A 25,321-nucleotide genomic window follows, 5' to 3' on the forward strand; every position below is an offset into this window, starting at 1 on the left:
GAGGTGTGCCTGTGGATGCATTTCAAGGCCTACCTTCAAACTCAGTGCCTCTTTGCTTGACATCATGGGAAATCAAAAGAAACCAGCCAAGACCTCAGAAAATAAATTGGAAACCTCCACAAGTCTGGTTCATCTTTGGGAGTAATTTCCAAATGCCTGAAGGTACCACGTTTAATCTGTACAAACAAAAGTACGCAAGTATAAACACAATGTGACCACGCAGCTGTCATACCGCTCAGCAAGGAAGGAGACATGTTCTGTCTCCTAGAGATGAACGTACTTTGGTGCGAAAAGTAGAAATCAATCCCAGAACAACAGCAAAGGACCTTGTGAAGATGCTGTAGGAAACAGGTACAAAAGTATCTATATCCACAGTAAAACGAGTCCTATATCGACATAACCTGAAAGGCCGCTCAGCAATGAAGAAGCCACTGCTCCAAAACTGCCATAAACCGCCACATTTTGCAACTGCACATGGGGACATAGATCGTACTTTTTGAAGAAATGTCCTCTGGTCTGATGAAACAAAAATATAACTGTTTGGCCATAATGACCATCGTTATGTTTGGAGGAAAAAGGAGGACGCTTGCAAGCCGAAAAACACCATCCCAACAGTGAAGCATGGGGGTGGCAGCATTCATGTTGTGGGGGTGCTTTGCTGCAGGAGGGACTGGTGCACTTCACAAAATAGATGGCATCATGAGGCTGGAAAATTATGTGGATGGAAAATTCCGTGGATATTTTGTAGCAACATCTCAAGATATTAGTCAGGAAGTTAAAACTTGGACGCAAGTGGGTCTTCCAAATGGACAATGACCCCAAGCATAATTCCAAAGTTTTGGCAAAATGGCTTAAGGACAACAAGGTATTTGAGTGGCCATCACAAAGCCCTGACCTCAATCCAATAGATCATTTGTGGGCAGAACTGAAAAAGCGTGTGCAAGCAAGGAGGCCTACAAACCTAACTGTTACACCCGCTCTGTCAGGAGGAATGGGCCAAAAAGCTATTGTTGGAAGCTTGTGGAAGGCTACCCGAAATGTTTGACGCAAGTTAATCAATTTAAACATTTTAAAGGCAATGCTACCAAATACGAATTGAGTGTATGTAAAGAAATAAAAGCTGAAAAAAATAATTCTCTCTACTATTATTCTAGCATTTCACATTCTTAAAATAAAGTGGTGATCCTAACTGACCTAAGACAGGGACGTTTTACTAGGATTAAATGTCAGGAATTGTGAAAAACTGAGTTTAAATGTATTTGGCTATGTTGTATGTAAACTTCCGACTTCAACTGTATATGCTCCTGAATGACACCGTGGGCTGTGGTCAAAAGTGCACTATATGGGATAAGGGTGCCATTTGGGACAAAGCTCTTGTGTTATGAAGTCTTTTGCTTGCCATGCTTATGCCCACTCTCTCAGGTGACCGTGGCTAGCATTTTAGTCACACCACCACTCACTCAAACTCAAATCAAAAAATGTTTTATATTTGCATTTAGAATTGCAACACACTTTGCATTAAAGCAATAACAGAAGAACATAGAAAGCAAAAATATCTATTATTAAAATCCGGCTCAAGAGGTGTGTTTTTAATAGTGATTTAAAAACCTCAATGGTGTTTGCCCCTCTTACCTGACAGGGCAAGCTGTTCCACAACTGATGTGTTTTAATAGAGAATGTTCCGCCCCCTGCCTTGGTTCTGCATCTAGGACTGGGAGCGGAGCGCCCTCACTGGATTGTAAGGAACAAGCATGTCTGTCAGATAAGAAGGGGCATGCAGTGCCTTAAAAGTTAGGAGTAAGATCCTTAAAATTTAAAATCAGACTGATGCGTCACAGAGTAACTGGAGTGATGTGAAGGTACCAGTGTTGGTTATAATCTGAGCTGCAGTGTTCCGTACAAGTTGTAAACTCCTAATATAAGAGTCTGAGCAGCTGGAGAGGAGGGCATTATATTAGCCTAGAATAGATTAAACAAATGCATGGACTTGTTTTTTGGCATCTGGCTGGAGGTGAATTCTAGAAATGTTCCTGAGATTGAAGTATGTGGTTTTGGATGTGCTTTTTATGTTGTTGTCCAAAGTTAGGCCGGGGTCAAAGGTAACACCAAGGTTTTTAACAACCATATAATTGTGGAAATGTGAAAGCAAAAAAAAAAAGATTTTTTTTTAGAATAGAGACATCATGTAATGAGGCAACCATCAATGTTGAGAGTGAGGTCTGACACTTTGTAAGTTTCTTGTGGCCAAGAAGCATAATTTCCGTATATCAAAGTTTAAAAGCAAGATGTTGGTTGTCATCCAGTGTTTACATCTGGTGATGCAAGTCTCAAGTTAGGCTGACTGTAAAGCATTGTCTGGTTTAAAATATAAATACAATTGGGTATCATCAGCATAGAAATGTTGTTGTGCTTACGAATTACATTTCCAAAGGGAAGCAAGTTCAAGGAAAATTAAAGGGGTCCAAGCACAGAACCTTGGGGAACGCCACATTCATCCTTGGAACCTTCAGATTAATGATTACGCATCTGAAGAAATTGATACCACTCAGAAAGGTATGATTTGAACCAATTCTCATCGACCAACCAAGTCTTCTAGCCTCTTAGTGAGAATAGCATGATCAATTGTATCGAAGGCAGCACTTAAATCTAAGAGAACAAGAATAGAGACGTGACCTAGGTCAACGACAGAAGTAGGTAATTTACTACCTTGACAAGTGCAGACTCAGTCCTGTGAAATGGTCTACAACTGGAATGGTATGTTTCAAAGACACTGTGTGAATGAAAAAAATGTCAGCAGCTGGGCTATTGCTACTTCCGGCGCCGACAGAGATGGCCGCCTCGCTTCGCGTTCCTAGGAAACTATGCAGTATTTTGGTTTTTTTTACATGTTACTTCTTACATTGGTACCCCAGGTAATCTTAGGTTTCATTACATACAGTCGGGAGGAACTACTGAATATAAGAGCAACGTCAACTCACCATCATTTTGACCAGGAATATGACTTTCCCGAAGCGGATCCTGTGTTCTGCCTTCCACCCAGGACAATGGATTGGATCCCAGCCGACGACCCAAAACAACGACGTCGTAAAAGAGGCAAACGAAGCGGTCTTCTGGTCAGGCTCCGGAGACGGGCATATCGCGCTCCGTTCCCTAGCATACTACTCGCCAATGTCCAGTCTCTTGACAACATGGTTGATGAAACCCGAGCAAGGGTAGCATTCCAGAGAGACATCAGAGACTGTAACATTCTTTGCTTCACGGAAACATGGCTCACTCGAGAGATGCTAACGGAGTCGGTGCAGCCAGCTGGTTTCTTCACGCATCGCGCCGACAGAAACAACCATCTTTCTGGTAAGAAGAGGGTCGGGGGGGGTGGGGGGGTGGGGGGGTATGCCTTATGATTAACGAGACGTGGTGTGATCATAACAACATACAGGAACTCAAGTCTTTCTGTTAATCTGACTTAGAATTCCTCACAATCAAATGTCGGCCGCATTATCTACCAAGGGAATTCTCTTCGATTATAATCACAGCCGTATATATTCCCCCCCCAAGCAGACACATCGATGGCCCTGAACAAACTTTATTTGACTCTATGCAAACTGGAAACCACATATCCTGAGGCTGCATTCATTGTAGCTGGGGATTTTAACAAGGCTAATCTGAAAACAAGACTCCCTAAACTGTATCAGCATATCGATTGTGCTACCAGGGCTGGTAAAACCCTGGATCATTGCTATTCTAACTTCCGCCATGCATATAAGGCCCTCCCCCACCCTCCTTTCGGAAAAGCTGACCACGACTCCATTTTGTTGCTTCCAGCCTATAGACAGAAACTAAAACAAGAAGCTCCCGCGCTCAGGTCTGTTCAACGCTGGTCCAACCAATCTGATTCCACGCTTCAAGACTGCTTCGTTCACGTGGATTGGGATATGTTCCGCATTGCGTCAAACAACAACATTGATGAATACGCTGATTCGGTGAGCGAGTTCATTAGAAAGTGCATTGACGATGTCGTACCCATAGCAACGATTAAAACATTCCCAAACCAGAAACCGTACATTGATGGTAAAATTCGCATGAAACTGGAAGCGCAAACCACTGCTTTTAACCAGGGCAAGGTGACCTGAAACATGACAGAATACAAACAGTGTAGCTATTCCCTCCGCAAGGCAATCAAACAAGCTAAGCGTTAGTATAGAGACAAAGTAGAGTCGCAATTCAACAGCTCAGACACAAGAGGTATGTGGCAGGGTCTACAGTCAATCACGGATTACAAAAAGAAAACCAGCCCCGTCACGGACCAGGATGTCTTGCTCCCAGACAGACTAAATAACTTTTTTGCCCGCTTTGAGGACAATACAGTGCCACTGACACGGCCCGCTACCAAAACCTGCGGACTCTCCTTCACTGCAACCGAGGTGAGTAAAACCTTTAAACGTGTTAACCCTCGCAAGGCTGCAGGCCCAGACGGCATCCCAGCCGCATCCCCAGAGCATGCGCAGACCAGCTGGCTGGTGTGTTTAAGGACATATTCAATCAATCCTTATCCCAGTCTGCTGTTCCCACATGCTTCAAGAGGGCCACTATTGTCCCTGTACCCAAGAAAGCTAAGGTAACTGAGCTAAACGACTACCGCCCCGTAGCACTCACTTCCGTCATCATGAAGTGCTTTGAGAGATAAGTCAAGGACCATATCACCTCCACCCTACCTGACACCCTAGACCCACTCCAATTTGCTTACCTCCCAAATGGGTCCACAGACGACACAATCACAACCACACTGCACACTGCCCTAACCCATCTGGACAAGAGGAATACCTATGTGAGAATGCTGTTCATTGACTACAGCTCAGCATTTAACACCATACTACCCTCCAAACTCGTCATCAAGCTTGAGACCCTGGGTCTCGACCCCGCCCTGTGCAACTGGGTACTGGAATTCCTGACGGGCCGCCCCCAGGTGGTGAGGGTAGGTAACAACATCTCCACCCCGCTGATCCTCAACACTGGGGCCCCACAAGGGTGCGTTCTGAGCCCTCTCCTGTACTCCTTGTTCACCCACGACTGCGTGGCCATGCATGCCTCCAACTCAATCATCAAGTTTGCAGAAGACACTACAGTGGCTTGATTACCAACAACGACGAAACGGCCTACAGGGAGGAAGTGAGGGCCCTCGGAGTGTGGTGTCAGGAAAATAACGTCACACTCAACGTCAACAAAACAAAGGAGATGATTGTGGACTTCAGGAAACATCAAAGGGATCACCCCCCTATCCACATCGACGGGACAGTAGTGGAGAGGGTAGTAAGTTTTAAGTACCTCGGCGTACACATCACGGACAAACTGAATTGGTCCACCCACACAGACAGTGTCGTGAAGAAGGCGCAGCAGCGCCTCTTCAACCTCAGGATGCTGAAAAAATTGGGCTTGTCACCAAAAGCACTCACATACTTCTACAGATGCACAATCGAGAGCATCCTGTCGGGCTGTATCACCGCCTGGTACGGCAACTGCTCCGCCCACAACCGTAAGGCTCTCCAGAGGGTAGTGAGGTCTGCACAACGCATCACCGGGGGCAAACTACCTTCCCTACAGGACGCCTACACCACCCGATGTCACAGGAAGGCCATAAAGATCATCAAGGACATCAACCACCCGAGCCACTGCCTGTTCACCCCGCTATCATCCAGAAGGCGAGGTCAGTACAGGTGCATCAAAGCAGGGACCGAGAGACTGAAAAACAACTTCTATCTCCAGGCCATCAGACTGTTAAACAGCCAGCACTAACATTGAGTGGCTGCTGCCAAAACACTCTGACTCAACTCCAGCCACTTTAATAATGGAAATTGATGGAAATTGATGTAAAAATATATCATTAGCCACTTTAACCAATGCTACTTAATATAATGTTTACATACCCTACATTACTCATCTCATATGTATATACTTTACTCGATACCATCTACTGCATCTTGCCTATGCCGTTCTGTACCATCACTCATTCATATATCTTTATGTACATATTCTTTATCCCTTTACACTTGTGTGTATAAGGTAGTAGTTTTGGAATTGTTAGGTTAGATTACTCGTTGGTTATTACTGCATTGTCGGAACTAGAAGCACAAGCATTTTGCTACACTCGCATTAACATCTGCTAACCATGTGTATGTGACCAATAAAATTTGATTTGATTTGATTTGATGTCTCTAGTATCTAAGAAAGGAAACGGAGATTTGAGATTGGCCTATTGTTTTTTCTTTTTTAGGCCTATAATATTGTTTTTTTTAAGAGGTCTAATTACAGCCAATTTAAGAGATTCAGGGACTATTCCAGTTTGGAAAGATGTGTTTACAATTATTAGTGGGAGAAGTTATTTGACGAGCTTCGTGGGTATAGGGTCAAGTTGGCAGGGGGAAGGCTTGGAGTGCATAATGAGTTAAACCAAGTCAGGGGTGTTAAAGAATACAGAGGAGCTGTGATCTCCTCATACTCCTGTAGGGTTTGTGGCATATCAGATGACTTCATTGAGATTTTAACTCTAATTGTAGTAATTTTCTAATTTAAAAAAATCATAAAATCTCTCACAGGTGAGGCTAGAAAATGCTCAGGCAGGCTGGGGCCTGCTTCTATGTGAGTCTGGCTACAGTGTTTAAGAGAAATCTAATCTTTTTGTTATCATCTCTTAATTTAGGAGTAGGACGCATGCGCAGACCCTAAGGCTTGCTTGTAATTTGTGATGCTGTCTGTCTTGCCATGCCAGCCAGCATACTTCAAGCTTGGAGGAATGCTATTGTGGTATTAATGCTAGAATCTATAATTTCTGGGAAAAAAATCCAGGTTCATCCAGGTTCTAGGGCGGACTATCAATTGAATTTAAAAAGTTCTGAGTACATGGTTTGAGAGTACAGGATTTTGAGGAGAGACTGATACATTTAAAATATCAATACCATAGGATAGGGCTAGATCTAGCATATGGCTATGGCAGCGGGTGGGCACAATACATTCTGAGCAAAGACAAAATACTCTATAAGAGAGGAAAATGCTATTCCCAGGGCATCACTGTTATTGTCCACATGTACATTAAAATCACCTATAATTACTAATTTGTCATATAGGATTACAGGGTTTGATAAGAATTCAGCAAATTCTGGCAAAATCATAGTATAAGGACCAGGTGGCCTGCAAAATTCAAGTAGTATTTTGCCTTAAGCATGGTATAGTTTAGAGAGTACCACAAAGCAGGAAAAGTCAGTAGCAACAATAGGTTTTAAACAGAGTCTGGGCTCTTGAATGAAGGTTATCCCACTACCTCTTCCTGATTCACTAGATTTCCCATTGGAGATGCCTCATTTTGAGCCACATACTCATCAGGTCTCAGATAAACTCATAATATCCATCTTTTTTTTTTTTTAAATAAACTTTATTTAACTAGGCAAGTCAGTTAAGAACAATCTCTTATTTACAATGACGTCCTACACCAGCCAAACCTGGACGACACTGGGCCAATTGTGCGGCTCCCTATGGGACTCCCAATCACAGCTGGTTGTGATACACTCTGGTTAGAAAACAAGCTGAATGTAGTGACGCCTCTAGCACTGAGATGTTGTGCCGTAGACCGCTGCGCCACTCGAGAGCCTGTTAGTAATAAGTTCATTTACAGTTTAAGTGCAGGTTTAGGACTGAGAGCTCTAATAGGCCAAGTCTGATAAATTGTTTAGTGCCTGTAGCTGAGATGTGATGAGTCTGTATCATAATAAGATTACTCACATTTGATCCAGGCTGTTTTTGTTGTCTTTGAAGTCTTTGTAGTCTGGGTCTGGGGTATACAGGTTGGATGGAATGAATCAAATCGTATTTGTCACGTGCCGAATACAACAGGTGTAGTAGACCTGACCTTGAAATGCTTACTTACAACAATACAGTTTTAAGAAAATAAGTGTATGATTTACAAAATCAACTAAATAAACCCATTTTTAAAGAAACAATAAAATAACAATAATGAGGCTATATACAGGGGGCACCGGTACCGAGTCAATGTGCGGGGGTACAAGTTAGTCGAGGTAACTGAGGTAATAAGTACATGTACTGTAGGTAGGGGTAAAGTGACTCAGCATAGATAATAAGCAGCGAGTTGCAGCAGTGTAAAACAAAAGTGTGGGGGGGGGGGGGGGGGGTCAATGCAAATAGTCCAGTTAGCCATTTGATTAATTGTTCAGCATTCTTATGGCGTGGGGGTAGAAGCTGTTAAGGAGCTTTTTGGACCGAGACTTAGCAGAGAGAACAGTCACTTGGGTGGCTGGAGTCTTTGACAATTTTTGGGGCTTTCCTCTGACACCGCCTCGTATATAGGTTCTGGATGGCAGGAAGCTTGGTCCCAGTGAAGTACTGGGCCATTTACAGTACCCTCTGCAGCGGCTTATGGTCGGATCAAGTCTGAGTGCTTCTTGAAGCCTCCAGATGGGCAGCCGTGGTCATGAGAAGATCCGGAAGCTAGATGCTCAGCGGAGGCGGTGGTCGGAGGTGGTGGTCAGGTCAGCACGTGCAAGGGCAAGCACGCAGGATGGCAGGCAGCTCGATGTCATCAGGGTGTATCTGACGTCTGCAGATTCTTTATTGGGACTCTATGAAGTTTGAGCTCCCCACAGAATACAGCTCACTCCTTACTTCAGAAGTATCCTCCTGAGTAATGAAAAAGTTGTCCCAATGCCAACTCTGCATGTATATCCTCGTCTTGGATCACCGTTGGTGAAAAACAACCCGACGTCAGAATGTGTAATTCTAATCCTTTAGCTAATGAGACATATTTCATCATTTACATGATTCTCTGCCTAGGCTGCCACGGCAACTATAGAACCTATAGAATGACTAGCCGTGCTCTGAAGGGAAAGGGACAGATCCTATCACAACAGTATTTCAAGGACAAAGCCTCCTTCATTGAAATGATGTGGAAACAATGTTTATTCAATCAGTATGTGCCCAGTGGGAGGTCTCTTCTCCGTAAGCTGGAAAGTTAGAGGCCAACTACTGTTTTGTCTTAAACCTTGTTGTTTTGTTGTTGCTCTGGTGACTGATAACAGTGATGCATATTTAGGACCCTGCTGTTTGAATGTTAAATGACGAGACAGGCATTGATGCGAGTAACCAGTCTTGTTCAGTACATCACAATACATCCGGGTATCTCAAACACACCGGTAAAACACATGAGTTGCAGTAATGAACATTTACCAACAGATGGCATCACTGTGCCATCTTACACCCATAACACCTACCCCCTGAGAACTACTGTCAGCGTCGTGTGTATAGGTGGCAGGGAAGTCAGGCGCAGGAGAGTCAAAATGGAGTGTAAATGGAGTCTTTTAATAATTGACGACGTAACATGCTCCATAACACAAAAATGTACAGACATAAACAAACATGGGTACGAGGACCCGACGCGCACCTATACAACCTAAAACTACACTGACAATAAAACAATCTCTGACAAAGACATGAGGGGAAACAGAGGGTTAAATACACAACAGGTGTGGGATTGAAAACAGTGATGGCTAGAAAACCGGTGACGTCGACCGCCGAGCACCACCCGAACAAGGAGAGGTAACGACTTCGGCAGAAGTCGTGACAACTACACTGTTCAGGATGTGGTTTTATTGGTCTTGTGAATCCTGAGCCATCTGTGTATTGATCTAGTATTAGTTGCATCTCAAGGGTTTGTTTCTTTTGCTGCCCATTCACATTTGACATATTTCACTAATATATTGCAAACAAGAGGATCCAATCGCATTTGATTACTTCCTCACTGAGCTTGAACTGCCTCTCCCTTTTCTCGTCATCAGAGTTTCAGAGCAGGAAGGGGAGGACCATCCTCCTCAGTGAATTTCATATTTTTTTTATTTTGAAACATTTAAAAAGTTATAATTTTTAGATAAACTATACCAAATATAGTCATGTCACCAAATAATTTATTAAAACACATTATTTTGCAAAGAAGGTCTAAAGTAGCCTCAATAGCACTCTGTAGGGTAGCACCATGGTGTAGCCGGAGGACAGCTAGCTTCCATCCTCCTGTGAGTACATTGACTTCAATACAAAACCTAGGAGGCTCGTGGTTCTCACCTCCTTCCATAGACTTACACAGTAATTATGACAACTTCCGGAGGACGTCCTCCAACCTATCAGAGCTCTTGCAGCATGAACTGACATGGTTCAAAGAATAATTAATGTCGTGCTGAAAGCTTAAGCTGCAGCTAGCTAGCACTGCAGTGCATAAAATGTGGTGAATAGTAGAAAATAGTTGAAGAGTTTTGAACAAATTCATTTTCTCCTAAATGAAGGAGAAACAGGAGAGAAATAGAGAGAGAGAGAGTCATTTTTTTCCACTTTCAGTTTCACTTACTTAGCTAGAAAATGCAGCTAGCTAGTTACGCCTACTGAAACACCCTGCTCAAACAGAGGGTTGCTATGACTATCCAACACAATACTGGAACTTTTCTAAGTTAAGGTAAGCTTTTGGTTTTACAAATGTATTGCCACTGGAGCACGCCGGTGTAACTGCTTACTGACTGTACACTGTAATGTTACTGCATGATTGTGGCAGGTTTACTAACACGTTAGTTCTATTAGCTATGACATTACTTTAGCTAATATGGTGACAACGATGTAGGCTGTGTGTTGCGGTTTGGCTTGGAAAGGTTTATTCGCCTGGTCACATATGTATTAATCCTGCCGATTCTGTTGAAAATGTTTCAACTTCTTATGGAGGTGGTCCCTGCACAGGGATAGCTCAGCGGAAATTTCAGAGCGCCACCTATAGTACTTGAGTATAGTACTCGATAAATCTCAAACTTTCATAAAAATACACATGCAAGGTACTGAATTAAAGCTACACTCGTTGTGAATCTAGCCACCAAGTCAGATTTGTAAAATGCTTTTCGGTGAAAGCATGAGAAGCTATTATCTGATAGCATGCACCCCCCAAAATACCAGCACGACACGTAAACAACAGATTTTGCGGTAGCCGGCGCTACCCAAAACGCAGAAATAAAATATAAAACATTCATTACCTTGGACGAGCTTCTTTGTTGGCACTCCTATATGTCCCATAAACATCACAATTGGGTCTTTTTCCCGATTAAATCCGTCATTGTATACCCAAAATGTAATTTGCTGAAGACCAGTCTGATGCTGAGAAAAGTCAATTTACAAGACGCAACGTCACTTTTTAAAATTACAAAAGTCGCCTATAAACTTTTACAAATCACTTCAAACAACTTTTATAAACCAACTTTAGGTATTAATAAACGTTAATGATGTATCAAATTGATCACGGGGCGATCTGTATTCGATAGCAGCAAGTCTGGAAATCATCGTCCATTTTTTCAGTTTCACAACATACTGTGGTGCGCCTCAAGAAAGGAGGGGTCTATTCGTGTTGTAACCAAGGATAAATTAATCTGAAAATGACAGCAATGGCGACATCGTGTGAAAGCTCATTTATTTTAGGTCGCCTTTAACAATACATTGAATGGCGGACGAATATTTTAGTTTTTGTTTTTGGTAAAACAGTTTTACCAGGGATTTTTACTCCTAAACACGTTCTGTTATAGCCACAGACCCGATTTAACCAGTTTTAGAAACTTCAGAGTGTTTTCTATCCAGACACTTATCGTATGCATATACTATATTCCTGGCATGAGTAGCAGGACTTTGAAATGTTGCGCGATTTTTAACAAAAAGCTGTGAAAATTCGCATCATCCATAACAGGTTTTAAACAGAAGCAAACTGAACAAAACGGGGATAAACATACCTGAATTTGTCCAATAGAATCTATTGTTTGCAACTGTTGGACTAATGATTACACCCAATACCAGCTAGATACAGGCAATAGTATGTAAGACGGTATTGATTGTCCCTGTCTGTCCATGTGTCACTGTCTGACACATCAAATTTGTCTCTTGACCTGTGTGCACCTACGTTGTAAACTTTCATTCATAGGCTAGGTTGTAGCAACCTCATAATGAGTATAGGGAAAATTTGAGTATCATGTAGAAGCCTAAACCTATCGCTGTTTCTTTTAACTGGATGAATGGAATATGAGTGACAGTCATCCAATATGCTGTAATAGAAATAAGGTGATGATCATGAAAAAAAATTGGCACTGAAACTGCACTGACCACCATTGCTCTCCAGGTGCTCCAGTGGTTGTGTCTTTCCCTCATTTCTACCTGGGCGAAGAAAACTACACTAACGCCATTGAAGGACTGAGTCCTGTGAGAGAGCACCACCAGACCTACCTGGACCTGAACCCGGTACACTACCCTCTAGTGTTCACTAGGGTCTGCCCTAGAGTAGAATAGATAATCGACTTTAAAATGCATTGTTGCACCACCTAGTGTTACAATTGTGGAATAGAGAATTGCACCAACTGTAAAACATTAAATGGTGTTCCCAACCTACCAGCCCATATTTATTCATGTTTAACCTAGACATAAATCATGTATCTAGTACATTGAGCATAACACCTGCAGTTCACATGGCTCATCAAAAGTGTGTATGTGTTTTTCTACACTTCCAGACCACTGGTGTTCCTATCCGTGCCAGTAAGAAGGCTCAGATCAATATCCTCATCAACAGAATCTCTGGCTTCCCGTGAGATATCACAAATCCACAACCACAACCCAAGTTCAAATAGCTAAAGGCTTTTATAATCTTTGTTTCTATTTGATTTCCTTCCATTGTTTAATGATTTCCATCTCACAACCACCAATTCTTTCTATATTATTTCCTTTCTTTGTTGAATGATTTTCTTACAATCTCTTCTCCTTCACAGGAAAACCAAATTCCTGAATGAGACTATCTTTCCTGTCATGTTTATCAATGAGGTAAGATCACATCGACTACAAAAAAACATACAACTTTGGGAGAATATAACATTTAATTTAAACAAAATAATATTTTATCTGAGCACTGAACGCAAATTTGCAATGACAACTCTGTCCTTTTCGATTGTACTGTATCCCTTTACAGGGTGCTGTGCTGTAAGTGACACCCCCAGATAGTACAGTCATGGCCAAAAGTTTTGAGAATGACACAAATATTAATTTTCACAAAGTCTGCTGCATTTAGATTTAGTCTTTAGGTATTTTTGTCAGATGTTACTATGGAATACTGAAGTATAATTACAAGCATTTCATAAGTGTCAAAGGCTTTTATTGACAATTACATGAAGTTGATGCAAAGAGTCAATATTTGCAGCGTTGACCATTCTTTTTCAAGACTTCTGCAATCCGCCCTGGCATGCTATCAATTAACTTCTGGGTCACATTGATGGCAGCCCATTCTTGCATAATCAATGCTTGGAGTTTGTCAGAATTTGTGGGTTTTTGTTTGTCCACCCGCCTCTTGAGGATTGACCACAAGTTCTCAATGGAATTAAGGTCTGGGGAGTTTCCTGAGTTTCCTGACCATGGACCATGTTTTGTTCCCCGAAGCACTTAGTTATCACTTTTGCCTTATGGCAAGGTGCTCCATCATGCTGGAAAAGGCATTGTTTGTCACCAAACTGTTCCTGGATGTTTGGGAGAAGTTGCTCTCAGAGGATGTGTTGGTGCCATTCTTTATTAATGGCTGTGTTCTTAGGCAAAATTGTGAGTGAGCCCACTCCCTTGGCTGAGAAATAACCCCACACATGAATGGTCTCAGGATGCTTTACTGTTGAAATTACACAGGACTGATGGTAGCGCTCACCTTGTCTTCTCCTGGCAAGCTTTTTTCCGGATGCCTCAAACAATCGGAAAGGGGATTCATCAGAGAAAATGACTTTACCTCAGTCCTCAGCAGTCCAATCACTGTACCTTTTGCAGAATATCAGTCTGTCCCTGATGTTTTTTCTGGAGAGAAGTGGCCTCTTTGCTGCCCTTCTTGACACCAGGCCATCCTCCAAAAGTTTTTGTCTCACTGTGTGTGCAGATGCACTCACACCTGCTTGCTGCCATTCCTGAGCAAGCTCTGTACTGATGGTGCCCCGATCCCACAGCTGAATCAACTTTAGGAGATGGTCCTGGTGCTTTCTGGACTTTCTTGGGCGCCCTGAAGCCTTCTTCACAACAATTGAACCGCTCTCCTTGAAGTTCTTGATGATCCGATAAATGGTTGATTTAGGTTCAATCTTACTGGCAGCAATATCCTTGCCTGTGAAGCCCTTTTTGTGCAAAGCAATGATGATGGCACGTGTTTCCTTGCAGGTAACCATGGTTGACAGAGGAAGAACATTGACTCCAAGCACCACCCTCCTTTTGAAGCTTCCAATCTGTTATTCAAACTCAATCAGCATGGCAGAGTGATCTCAAGCCTTGTCCTCGTCAACACTCACACCTGTGTTAACGAGAGAATCACTGACATGATGTCAGCTGGTCCTTTTGTGGCAGGGCTGAAATGCAGTGGACATATTTTGGGGGGATTCAATTAATTTGTTTGGCAAAGAGGAACTTTGCAATTAATTGCAATTCATCTGATCACTCTTCATGACATTCTGGAGTATATGCAAATTGAGGCAGCAGTCTTTGTGAAAATTAATATTTGTGTCTTTCTCAATTATTTTGGCCACGACTGTACATTGTCAGTGAGTTAACAGTGTCTACTCTGTCTGTGCTGATATATTCTGCACCTTCTTTACCCCCTTCTTCAGACGGTGGTGATAGACGACACGTCGGCTGCAAAGCTCCAAAAGCTGTTGCTGATGGTGACGTTGGTGTCCAACTTCCCTCTCATCATTGTTGGTCTGGGGGTCTTGCTGCTGCTGGTGTTCACCTGCCTCATCGTCTGTGAACACAAACTGAAGGTACCACTGACCTGTGTGTCTGTGGGAGTGTTGAGGGCTTAGCTGAGGTAGATGTGCAGTAAGGTAGAAGCAGAACAACATGTCTTTTAATCAATATACTATAGTTAGGGCCCAGAGTTTTTCCTGGTCAAGTCATATGGTCAAGAATAAGTCCTGGGCTCGGTTGGATAAAACATATTAAGTGTTTCCCTTAAGTGATATTTTCCCCTTACTTAAGGGAATTGTTTAAGGGTGTTGCATAGAGCACCTCAATCGGTTTGAACCGTCATCCAACTTGGAATTACAAGTCAGAAACTCTGGCATCTTTCTAAAGCTCTGACATTCTGACCTGAAGATCACTGAAGTTATGATTTGACCTTCTTTTTGTTTTTACAAGTTTCCAGTTGTCTTAAGACGCCCATTAACACAATGCTAAATTACTAACATGTTTGTGTAACTAATCATTTTCTTAACTATGATGCCACCATGATTCAGTAAATGTCTTAACCAGTGCATCTTAAACCATTGTAAGAGTATACTGTATGCATGTGCTTCCATTATGTTTCTGTTCAGAATAAATTTAAACATATTGTTTTTGGCGAAGCTCTCTATTCAGCTCCTGTAAATCCTAATAATCCTACATAGTTCTTCCCTTTATCATTAAGATATATTGGTAATTCTTGATTCTTTATGTCATTGCCTTCCTACATGTATAATTAGCATGATAGTTTTCTCATAATCCTCTCTTATGTTTGAGCTAGTGAACAGTATTTACTGTACATTGTCATTGATAAAAATTATACACTATTTTGAATAACATACAGTGGGGCAAAAAAGTATTTAGTCAGCCACCAATTGTGCAAGTTCTCCCACTTAAAAAGATGAGAGAGGCCTGTAATTTTCATCATAGGTACACTTCAACTATGACAGACAAAATGAGAGAAAAAATCCATAAAATCACATTGTAGGATTTTTAATGAATTTATTAGCAAATTGTGGTGGAAAATAAGTATTTGGTCACCTACAAACAAGCAAGATTTCTGGCTCTCACAGACCTGTAACTTCTTCTTTAAGAGGCTCCTCTGTCCTCCACTCGTTACCTGTATTAATGGCACCTGTTTGAACTTGTTATCAGTATAAAAGACACCTGTCCACAACCTCAAACAGTCACACTCCAAACTCCACTATGGCCAAGACCAAAGAGTTGTCAAAGGACACCCGAAACAAAATTGTAGACCTGCACCAGGCTGGGAAGACTGAATCTGCAATAGGTAAGCGGCTTGGTTTGAAGAAATCAACTGTGGGAGCAATTATTAGGAAATGGAAGACATACAAGACCACTGATAATCTCCCTCGATCTGGGGCTCCACGCAAGATCTCACCCCGTGGGGTCAGAATGATCACAAGAGCGGTGAGCAAAAATCCCAGAACCACACAGGGGGACCTAGTGAATGACCTGCAGAGAGATGGGACCAAAGCAACAAAGCCTACCATCAGTAACACACTACGTGTCCCCCTGCTTAAGCCAGTACATGTCCAGGCCCGTCTGAAGTTTGCTAGAGAGCATTTGGATGATCCAGAAGAAGATTGGAAGAATGTCTTATGGTCAGATGAAACCAAAATAGAATGTTTTGGTAAAAACTCAACTCGTCGTGTTTGGAGGACAAAGAATGCTGAGTTGCATCCAAAGAACACCATACCTACTGTGAAGCATGGGGTTGGAAACATCATGTTTTGGGGCTGTTTTTCTGCAAAGGGACCAGGACGACTGATTTGTGTAAAGGAAAGAATGAATGGGGCCATGTATCGTGAGATTTTGTGTGAAAACCTCCTTCCATCAGCAAGGGCATTGAAGATTAAACGTGGCTGGGTCTTTCAGCATGACAATGATCCCAAACACACCGCCCGGGCAACGAAAGAGTGGCTTCGTAAGAAGCATTTCAAGGTCCTGGAGTGGCCTAGCCAGTCTCCAGATCTCAACCCCATAGAAAATCTTTGGAGGGAGTTGAACGTCCGTGTTGCCCAACAACAGCCCCAAAACATCACTGCTCTAGAGGAGATCTGCATGGAGGAATGGGCCAAAATATCATCAAAAGTGTGTGAAAACCTTGTGAAGACTTACAGAAAACATTTGACCTCTGTCATTGCCAACAAAGGGTATATAACAAAGTATTGAGATAAACGTTTGTTATTGACCAAATACTTATTTTCCACCATAATTTGCAAATAAATTCATAAAAAATCCTACAATGTGATTTTCTGAATTTTTTTTTCTCATTTTGTCTGTCATAGTTGAGTGTACCTATTTTGAAAATTACAGGCCTCTCTCATCTTTTTAAGTGGGAGAACTTGCACAATTGGTGGCTGACTGAATATTTTTTTGCCCCACTTTATGTTAATATGTTAACAATCTGATTAATCATAATCCTGAAAGCTAAACTATTTTGAGGAAGTTTCCACAGCACAGGAAGTTGGTGGTACCTTATCTGGGGAGAATGGGCTCGTGGTAATGACTGGAGCGGAATCAGTAGAATGGTATCAAATACATCAAACACGGGGTTTCCAGGTGTTTGATGCTATTCCATTTGCTCCGTTCCGGCTATTATTATGAGCCGTTCTCCTCTCTGCAGCTTCCTGTGCCGGACACAGATTACGTTTAGTCCTAGACTAAGAAGGTATTTCAGTGGAGATTCTCCATTGACCATGTTTTTTAGTCCAAGACTAGGCCTAATCTGTATCCAGAAAACGAGACCTTTGTACAGCATAACATAGGTCAAATAAAATAAAATTGCATTCGTCACATGCACCGAATACAACCTTACATTGAAATACTTACATGCCCTTAACCAACAATGCAGTTTTAAGAAAAATAAGTGTTAAGTAAAAAATAGATAAGTAAAAATGTAGAAAAATGTATAATTAAAGAGCAGCAGTAAAATAACAGTAGCAAGGCTATATACAGGGGGTACCGGTACAGAGTCAATGTGCGGGGGCACAGGTTAGTCGAAGTAATTTAGGTAATATGTACATGTAGGTAGAATTAAAGTGACTATGCATAGATAATAAACAGAGAGTAGCAGCAACGTAAAAGGGGGGGGCAATGCAAATTGTTTGGGTAGCCATTTGATTAATTGTTCAGGAGTCTTATGGCTTGGTGGTAGAAGCTGTTAAGAAGCGTTGTGGACCTAGACTTGGCGCGCCGGCACCGCTTGCCGTGCGAACAGTCTATGACTAGGGTGGCTGTAGTCTTTAACATTTTTTAGGGCATTCCTCTGACACCACCTGGTATAGAGGTCCTGGATGGCAGGAAGCTTGGCCCCAGTGATGTACTGGGCCGTACACACTACCCTCTGTAGTGACCTGCGGTCGGAGGCCGAGCAGTTGCCATACCAGGCGGTGATGCAACCAAGGTGCAGCTGTTGTCACAAACTGATCTGTTTCACCTGTGTTTGTGCTCATCTCCACCCCCTTCCACATGTTGCCCATCTTCCTCATTATCCCCAGTGTATTTTCACCTGTGATCTCTGTTTGTCTGTTGCCAGTTCGTCTTGTCTTGTCAGGTCTTAGCAGCGTGTTTTCCCTTCTCAGTGCTTTCTCAAGTGCTGTTCCCTAGTTTCCCCGGTTCTGACCATTCTGCCTGCCTTGACCCCAAGCTTGCCTGCAGTTCTGTACATGCCTGACTCTGACCCGTTTACAAACCTCTGCCTGTCCTGACCCCGAGCCTGCCTGCTGTTCTGTACCTTATTGACTCAGCCCTGGATTACGGACCTCTGCCTGCCTTTGACCTGTCTTTTGCCTAACCCCTGTTTGGGTCAATAAACATCTGTGACTCTAGCTATCTGTATCTGGGTCTTTTCCTGAGTTTTGATAGTTGTAGAACTTTTTGAGGATCTGAGGACCCATGCCAAATCTTTTCAGTCTCCTGAGAGGGAATAGGTTTTGTCGTGCCCTGTTCACAACTGTCTTGGTGTGTTTGGACCATGATAGTTTGTTGGTGATATGGACACCAATGAACTTGGATCTCTCAACCTTCTCCACTAAAGCCCTGTCAATGAGAATGGGGGAGTGCTCGGTCCTACCTTTTCCTGTAGTCCACAATACTCTTTTGTCTTGATTGAGGGAGAGGTTGTTATCCTGGCACCACACGGCCAGATCTCTGACCTCCTCCCTATAGGCTGTCAAATCAAATCCACGTTTATTTGTCACGTGCGCTGAATAGAACAGGTGTAGGTAGACCTTACAGTGAAATGCTTACTTACAGACTTTAACCAATAGTGCAGAAAAGGTATTAGGTGAACAATAGGTAGGTAAAGAAATAAAACAATACAGGCTATATACATTAGCGAGGCTATAAAAGTAGCGATGCCACATACAGACACGAGTTGGTCAGGCTGATTGAGGAAGTATGTACATGTAGATATGGTTAAAGTGACTATGTATATATGATGAACAGAGAGTAGCAGTAGCGTAAAATAGGGGTTGGCGGGTGGTGGGTGGGACACAATGCAGATATCCCGGTTAGCCACTGTGCGGAAGCACTAGTTGGTTGGTCCAATTGAGGTAGTATGTACATGAATGTATAGTTAAAGTGACTATGCATATATGATAAACAGAGAGTAGCAGCAGCGTAAAAAAGAGGGGTTGGGGGGGGCACACAATGCAAATAGTCCGGGTAGCCATTTGATTAACTGTTCAGGAGTCTTATGGCTTGGGGGTGAAAACTGTTGAGAAGCCTTTTTTGTCCTAGACTTGGCACTCCGGTGCCGCTTGCCATGCAGTAGTAGACAGATCAGTCTATGACTGGGGTGGCTGGGGTCTTTGACAATTTTAGGGCCTTCTCTGACACCTTCAGGTGTAGAGGTCCTGGATGGCAGGCAGCTTAGCCACAGTGATGTCAGAGGCCGAGCAGTTGCCGTACCAGGCAGTGATGCAACCATGCTCTCAATGTTGCAGCTGTAGAACCTTTTGAGGATCTCAGGACCCATGCCAAATCTTTTTAGTTTCTTGTAGGGGGAATAGGCTTAGTCGTGCCCTCTTCACGACTGTCTTGGTGTGTTTGGACCATTCTAGTTGGTTGTTGATGTGGACACCAAGGAACTTGAAGCTCTCAACCTGCTCCACTACAGCCTTGTCGATGAGAATGGGGGTGTGCTCGGTCCTCCTTTTCCTGTAGTCCACAATAATCTCCTTAGTCTTGGTTACGTTGAGGGATAGGTTATTATTCTGGCACAATCCGGCCAGGTCTCTGACTTCCTCCCTATAGGCTGTCTCGTCGTTGTTGGTGATCAGGCCTACCACTTTCGGTGAACTTAATGATGGTGTTGGAGTCGTGCCTGGCCACACGGGGAGTTAAGGAGAGGACTGAGCACGCACCCCTGAACGGCCCCCTTGTTGAGGATCAGCGTGGCAGATGTATTGTTACCTACCCTTACCAAATGAGAGCAGCCTGTCAGGAAGTCCAGGATCCAGTTGCAGAGGGAGGTGTTTAGTCCCAGGGTCATTAGCTTAGTGATGAGCTTTGAGGGCACTATGGTGTTGAATATTGAGCTGTAGTTAATGAATAGCATTCTCACCTAGGTGTTCCTTTTGTCCAAGTGGGAAAGAGCAGTGTGGAGTGCATTAGAGATTGCATCATCTGTGGATCTGTTGGGGCGGCAGGCAAATTGGAGTGGGTCTAGGGTGTCTGGGATAATGGTGTTGATGTGAGCTATGACCAGCCTTTCAAAGCACTTCGTGGCTGCAGATGTGATTGCTACGTGACGGTAGTCATTTAGGCAGCTTACCTTAGTGTTCTTGGGCACAGGGACTATGGTGGTCTGCTTGAAACATGTTGGTATTACAGATTCAGTTGAAAATGTGAGTGAAGACACTTGTCAGTTGGCCAGCGCAAGCTCGGAGTACTCGTCCTGGTAATCCGTCTGGCCCTGCGGCCTTGTGAATGTTGACCTATTTTTTAAGTGTTACTTACATCGACTATGGAGAGTGTGATCACACAGTCGTACGGAACAGCTGATGCTCTCATGCATGCTTCAGTGTTGCTAGCCTCGAAGCGAGCATTGAAGTAATTTAGCTCATCTGGTAGGCTCAGGTCACAGGGCAGCTCGTGGCTGTGCTTCCCTTTGTAGTCTGTAATAGTTTGCAAGCCCTGTCACATCTGACGAGCGTCAGAGCCGATGTAGTACGATTCAATCTTAGTCCTGTATTGACGCTTTGACTGTTTGATGGTTCGTCGGAAGACATTGCGGGATTTCTTATAAGCGTTTGGGTTAGAGTCCCGGTCCTTGAAAGCGGCAGCTCTACCCTTTAGCTCAGTGTGGATGTTGCCTGTAATCCATGGCTTCTGGTTTGGGTATGTACGTATGGTCACTGTGGGGACGATGTCAGCAATGCACTTATTGATGAAACCAGTGACTGATGTGGTGTACTCCTCAACGCCATCGGAGGAATCCCGGAACATATTCCAGTCTGTGCTAGTAAAACAGTCCTGTACATTATCATCTGTGTCATCTGACCACTTCTTTATTGACACGGGTGCTTCATGCTTTAGTTTTTGCTTGTAAGCAGGATTCGGGATAGAATTATGGTCAGATTTGCCAAATGGAGGGTGAGGGAGAGCTTTGTAGGAGTAAAGGTGGTCTAGAGTTTTTTTTCCTCTGGTTGCACATTTAACATGCTGATAGAAATTTGGTAAAATGGATTTAAGTTTCCCTGCATTAAAGTCCCCGGCCACTAGAAGCGCCGCCTCTGGATGAGTGTTTTCCTGTTTGCTTATAGCCTTATCGCATTGAGTGCGGTCTTAGTGCCAGTATTGGTTTGTGGTGGCAAATAGTGTGGTCTACAGCTTATCATGAGATACTCTACCTCAGGTGAGCAAAAACTCGAGACTTCCATAATTTTGTGCACCATGTAAGGTCCTGGGTGTCGTGAGGGTGAAATCAGGCGCAGGAAAGCAGAGTTCAATAAAGTGCTTTTTTTAATGCACACACGGTGAACTATGTTCACCACTCTTACGGGTGCTTAAACCAAATGCCCCAGACACAGGGAAACAAAAACAGTCTAGCACTAAATACACTAACATGTACATCTAATGCAAACACCAGGGTTACAACAATCAATCCCGCACAAAGAACCAGGCGGGCCGGCTGACTAATAAAGCCTCACTAATTATAACCAACTCAAAACAGGTGTACTCAATAAACACATAAGGAGGGGGAGAAAATAATCAGTGGCAGCTAGTAGGCCGGCGATGACGACCGCCGAGCGCCACCCGAACGGGAAGAGGAGCCACCTTCGGTCGGAGTCGTGACACACCAGCTGCTGTTTACAAATATAAACAGACCGCCACCCCTTGTCTTACCGGAGGCAGCTGTTCTATCTTGCCGATGCAGCGTAAAACCTGCCAGCTGTATCTTATCCATGTCGTCGTTCAGCCACGACTCGGTGAAACACAAGATACTACAGTTTTTAATATCCCGTTGGTAGGATTTTCATGATCGTAGTTCATCTATTTTGTTGTCCAATGATTGTACATTGCCTAATAGGACTGATTAGGACTGAATAGGCAGATTGCCCACTCACCGTCGGATCATTACAAGGCACCTCGACCTAAGTCCCCGATATCTCTGTGCCTTTCTCATGCGAATGACAGGAATTTGGTCCTTGTCGGATGTCTGAAGTAAATCCTTTGCATCCGACTCGTTAAAGAAAAAATCTTTGTCCAGTACGAGGTGAGCAATCGCTGTCCTGATATCCAGAACCTATTTTGGGTCAGAAGCGACGGTGACAGAAACATTATTTACAAAAGTTACAAATAACGCGAAATAACACACATAATTTGTTAGGATGCAGTCCTCTCCTCCGGCGCCATTGGACAACAAATACTGTATCTGAAAGATTAGGATCCTGAAAAGCTATTTTGTCCAATGTCTTGCCACTAATATTGTACTCTGTAACCCCCTCCCTCCCTCCCTCCCTAAACTCTCTCCATCTATAGATGACAACAAAGGAGGACACATCTTATTCTCCTGTGAGCAACAAGGAGGGTGACGAAAAAAATGTCAGCACCTACATTGGCATGACTCCAATTATTGAAAAGTCTTGAGGAGGGAATGGGACGTTTTTGTTGTTGTTGAGATTCACAGATCTACTGTGTGTGAGTTGCTGTTCAGAGTTGAATTGTTGCCTTTCTGTGCCTCAAAGTTATAGTCTTGATCAATGTGACACAAGTTACACTATTATTGTGATATCTCCCCATTTGTTTGTTTGTTTGGATCTCGTTTAACCCACAATGGAGGCTATTCTTCCAAGAGTCCCTGTAATATTGGTTGATAATACATGTGACCCTTTGACCTGCTGTTTCAGACATTCTCTAAAAGTTTAACTGTTTGATACCTGTTATTCACTTCTAATCTCATTGTAATATAATGTAAATAAAAATAAAATATCCTCTAACAAAAATATGCATCCTTCCTTCTGCCCCTGATTGAATGGATGAAAACAGTATGGTGGAGGGCTAAGTAAAGCCATCACTATATTGCATGATTAGAGATGGCAAGGGAAGGGAACATGTTGTTTGAGTCCAGCTGATCACTATGGTCCAGTTTCCCAGACACAGATCAAGCCTAGTCCTTCTCAATGGATAATCTCCATCGAAACAGCTTTTTAGTCCAGGACCTGGCTTAATCTTTGTCTGGGAAACCAGCCCTACTCCATGTGTGTGTCCTAAAGGTGTATGTATACTCATTTAGGTACTATGCTAGGAACTATGCCCTTGTGCATCATGGGATGGATTCAAATGTAGTATAATTCTCTACCCATGACTGTCAAAGAAGGTCAAGGAAGTGGTAAAATGCTCTATTGAGCAACGAAGGCTAAACAATTAATGCAATGAGGATGTCCTTTTTATGAATTTGGATTCATGTTAACACTGCAATTTTTTAAACGTTCTAATTATTACATTTCTACAGCTTATCACTTTTTTAATGCACTGATTAAATTGATAGTTGGTTAGTTGAATAAGTTCAAATATGTAAGGAACGAAAATGAAGTCTAACTATGTTTATAAAAATATGTTACAGAAAATGTCTCTGTCCATACCTAATACATAGTTTACCTTCACTATGAACTTGTAAGTGGTGATATGGTTGCAAGTCAGTGTCACGTTGGTATGAATAGATTCGGGAGACAGGCGCAGGAATGCGTAATAGTTTTTTTAATTAAGCCCAAATTATGCCCTGCCGTGTAAAGGCACTGGGACAAAGACCAAACATACACGTAAAGCAACACAGGGTAGAAACCCAAAACAAAAGAGCGAGGAGTTCCTCAAATAAATAACACATGCACACAATGATTAACACACTGGACGAGACCCGTAATCATCTGCGCAATCCAGAATGGCACGAAAGCCAAAACACACAGCACAGGTACTCACACTCACCAACTATGGTGAACAAAGGGCACATACATACAAATACAATCAGTGGGAATAGGGGCCAGGTGTGCACAATGAAAGTTCCAGAGGGATCTGTGACAGTGAGCATTTTTAAGTGTTATGTATATGACATTTGAAATGTGACATCTGCCTACATTGCTTAGGTGAGTGTGGTGTCTAAAATGTGTAATCCTACTACAGTCTGCACTGTATCTCTGCAGTTCTATGAAACTACCATATCATTGGCTTATTGTTACCATTGTGGACAAGCTAACAAACCTATTTCACTGTACACACTGTAAAATAAGGACAGGTTCTAGACTGAACTTGCTGATCAAACCAAGGTTTGACATTTAAGACAATTATCCTGTGCCATATAGTGTGGGGTCAATTTGTCTAAAAGTAAACAATAAAGGCTATGAAAATGTATAACTTGAAGATCAGATTCCTCTAGAATGTATTTACAGAATAGTATTTTAGTTTGGCCAATAGAATAGAGTGTGTCCCAATGTGCATTTCTGTTAGACAGGAAGTTCATATGTTGTGTTTGGTATGTTATTATTAGATGGGAAATGGACTTCAACTTTTAACTCATGTATCAGGTTCTGCATTATCTAAATGTATTATCATCTCTACATTAAAGGCTTGTATTTAGACAGTTGGGCCGTTGAGGTTTCTGCATTATGATGCATTTACATGCCACTACAACATAATTTTTTCTTTTGGAAAAGTTTTATTAACACAATTCCTTTAAAAACAGCTCATACATTTTTTACATCATTTATACACATAAAAACGGCAACAAAGAATAAAACACGGCATTTGAAAGTTACATTTTACATTTGTTAAAAAGTACGTGTTAAAATCAATGAAAACCACCATGAATAAAAGTACTTTGTTGTAAACATCAAATCTGTAAAAAGCCATTTAAAATATGTACTAATGATCTAACAAAGGTAAAACATTTTTAAGACATGAAAAACATGTTAAAAAGTCACTTTGTTAAAAGGCTGTCTTCAGTCCCTTGTACAGGAGCGGGGTGAGTCCTTATCAAACTTGCCTCAGGGGCGGC

General features: G+C 42.6%; 1 protein-coding gene across 3 annotated transcripts in view; it reads left to right on the plus strand.

The window, feature by feature from the left end:
* Positions 1-24,179, plus strand: part of LOC110523977 (lysosome membrane protein 2) — a 69,412-nt gene extending 45,233 nt beyond the window's left edge. For all 3 annotated transcript variants that reach the window (XM_036977726.1, XM_036977725.1, XM_036977727.1), the window contains exons 8-12: positions 12,191-12,309; positions 12,576-12,649; positions 12,831-12,882; positions 14,688-14,840; positions 22,813-24,179. In XM_036977726.1, coding sequence (XP_036833621.1) covers positions 12,191-12,309; positions 12,576-12,649; positions 12,831-12,882; positions 14,688-14,840; positions 22,813-22,920 — 506 coding nt within the window. In that variant the 3' untranslated portion in view covers positions 22,921-24,179. The remainder of the gene's footprint in view (positions 1-12,190; positions 12,310-12,575; positions 12,650-12,830; positions 12,883-14,687; positions 14,841-22,812) is intronic.
* Positions 24,180-25,321: the final 1,142 nt, after the last annotated feature.

This window comes from Oncorhynchus mykiss, chromosome 5 (genome assembly GCF_013265735.2).
Source record: "Oncorhynchus mykiss isolate Arlee chromosome 5, USDA_OmykA_1.1, whole genome shotgun sequence".
NCBI lineage: Eukaryota > Metazoa > Chordata > Actinopteri > Salmoniformes > Salmonidae > Oncorhynchus > Oncorhynchus mykiss.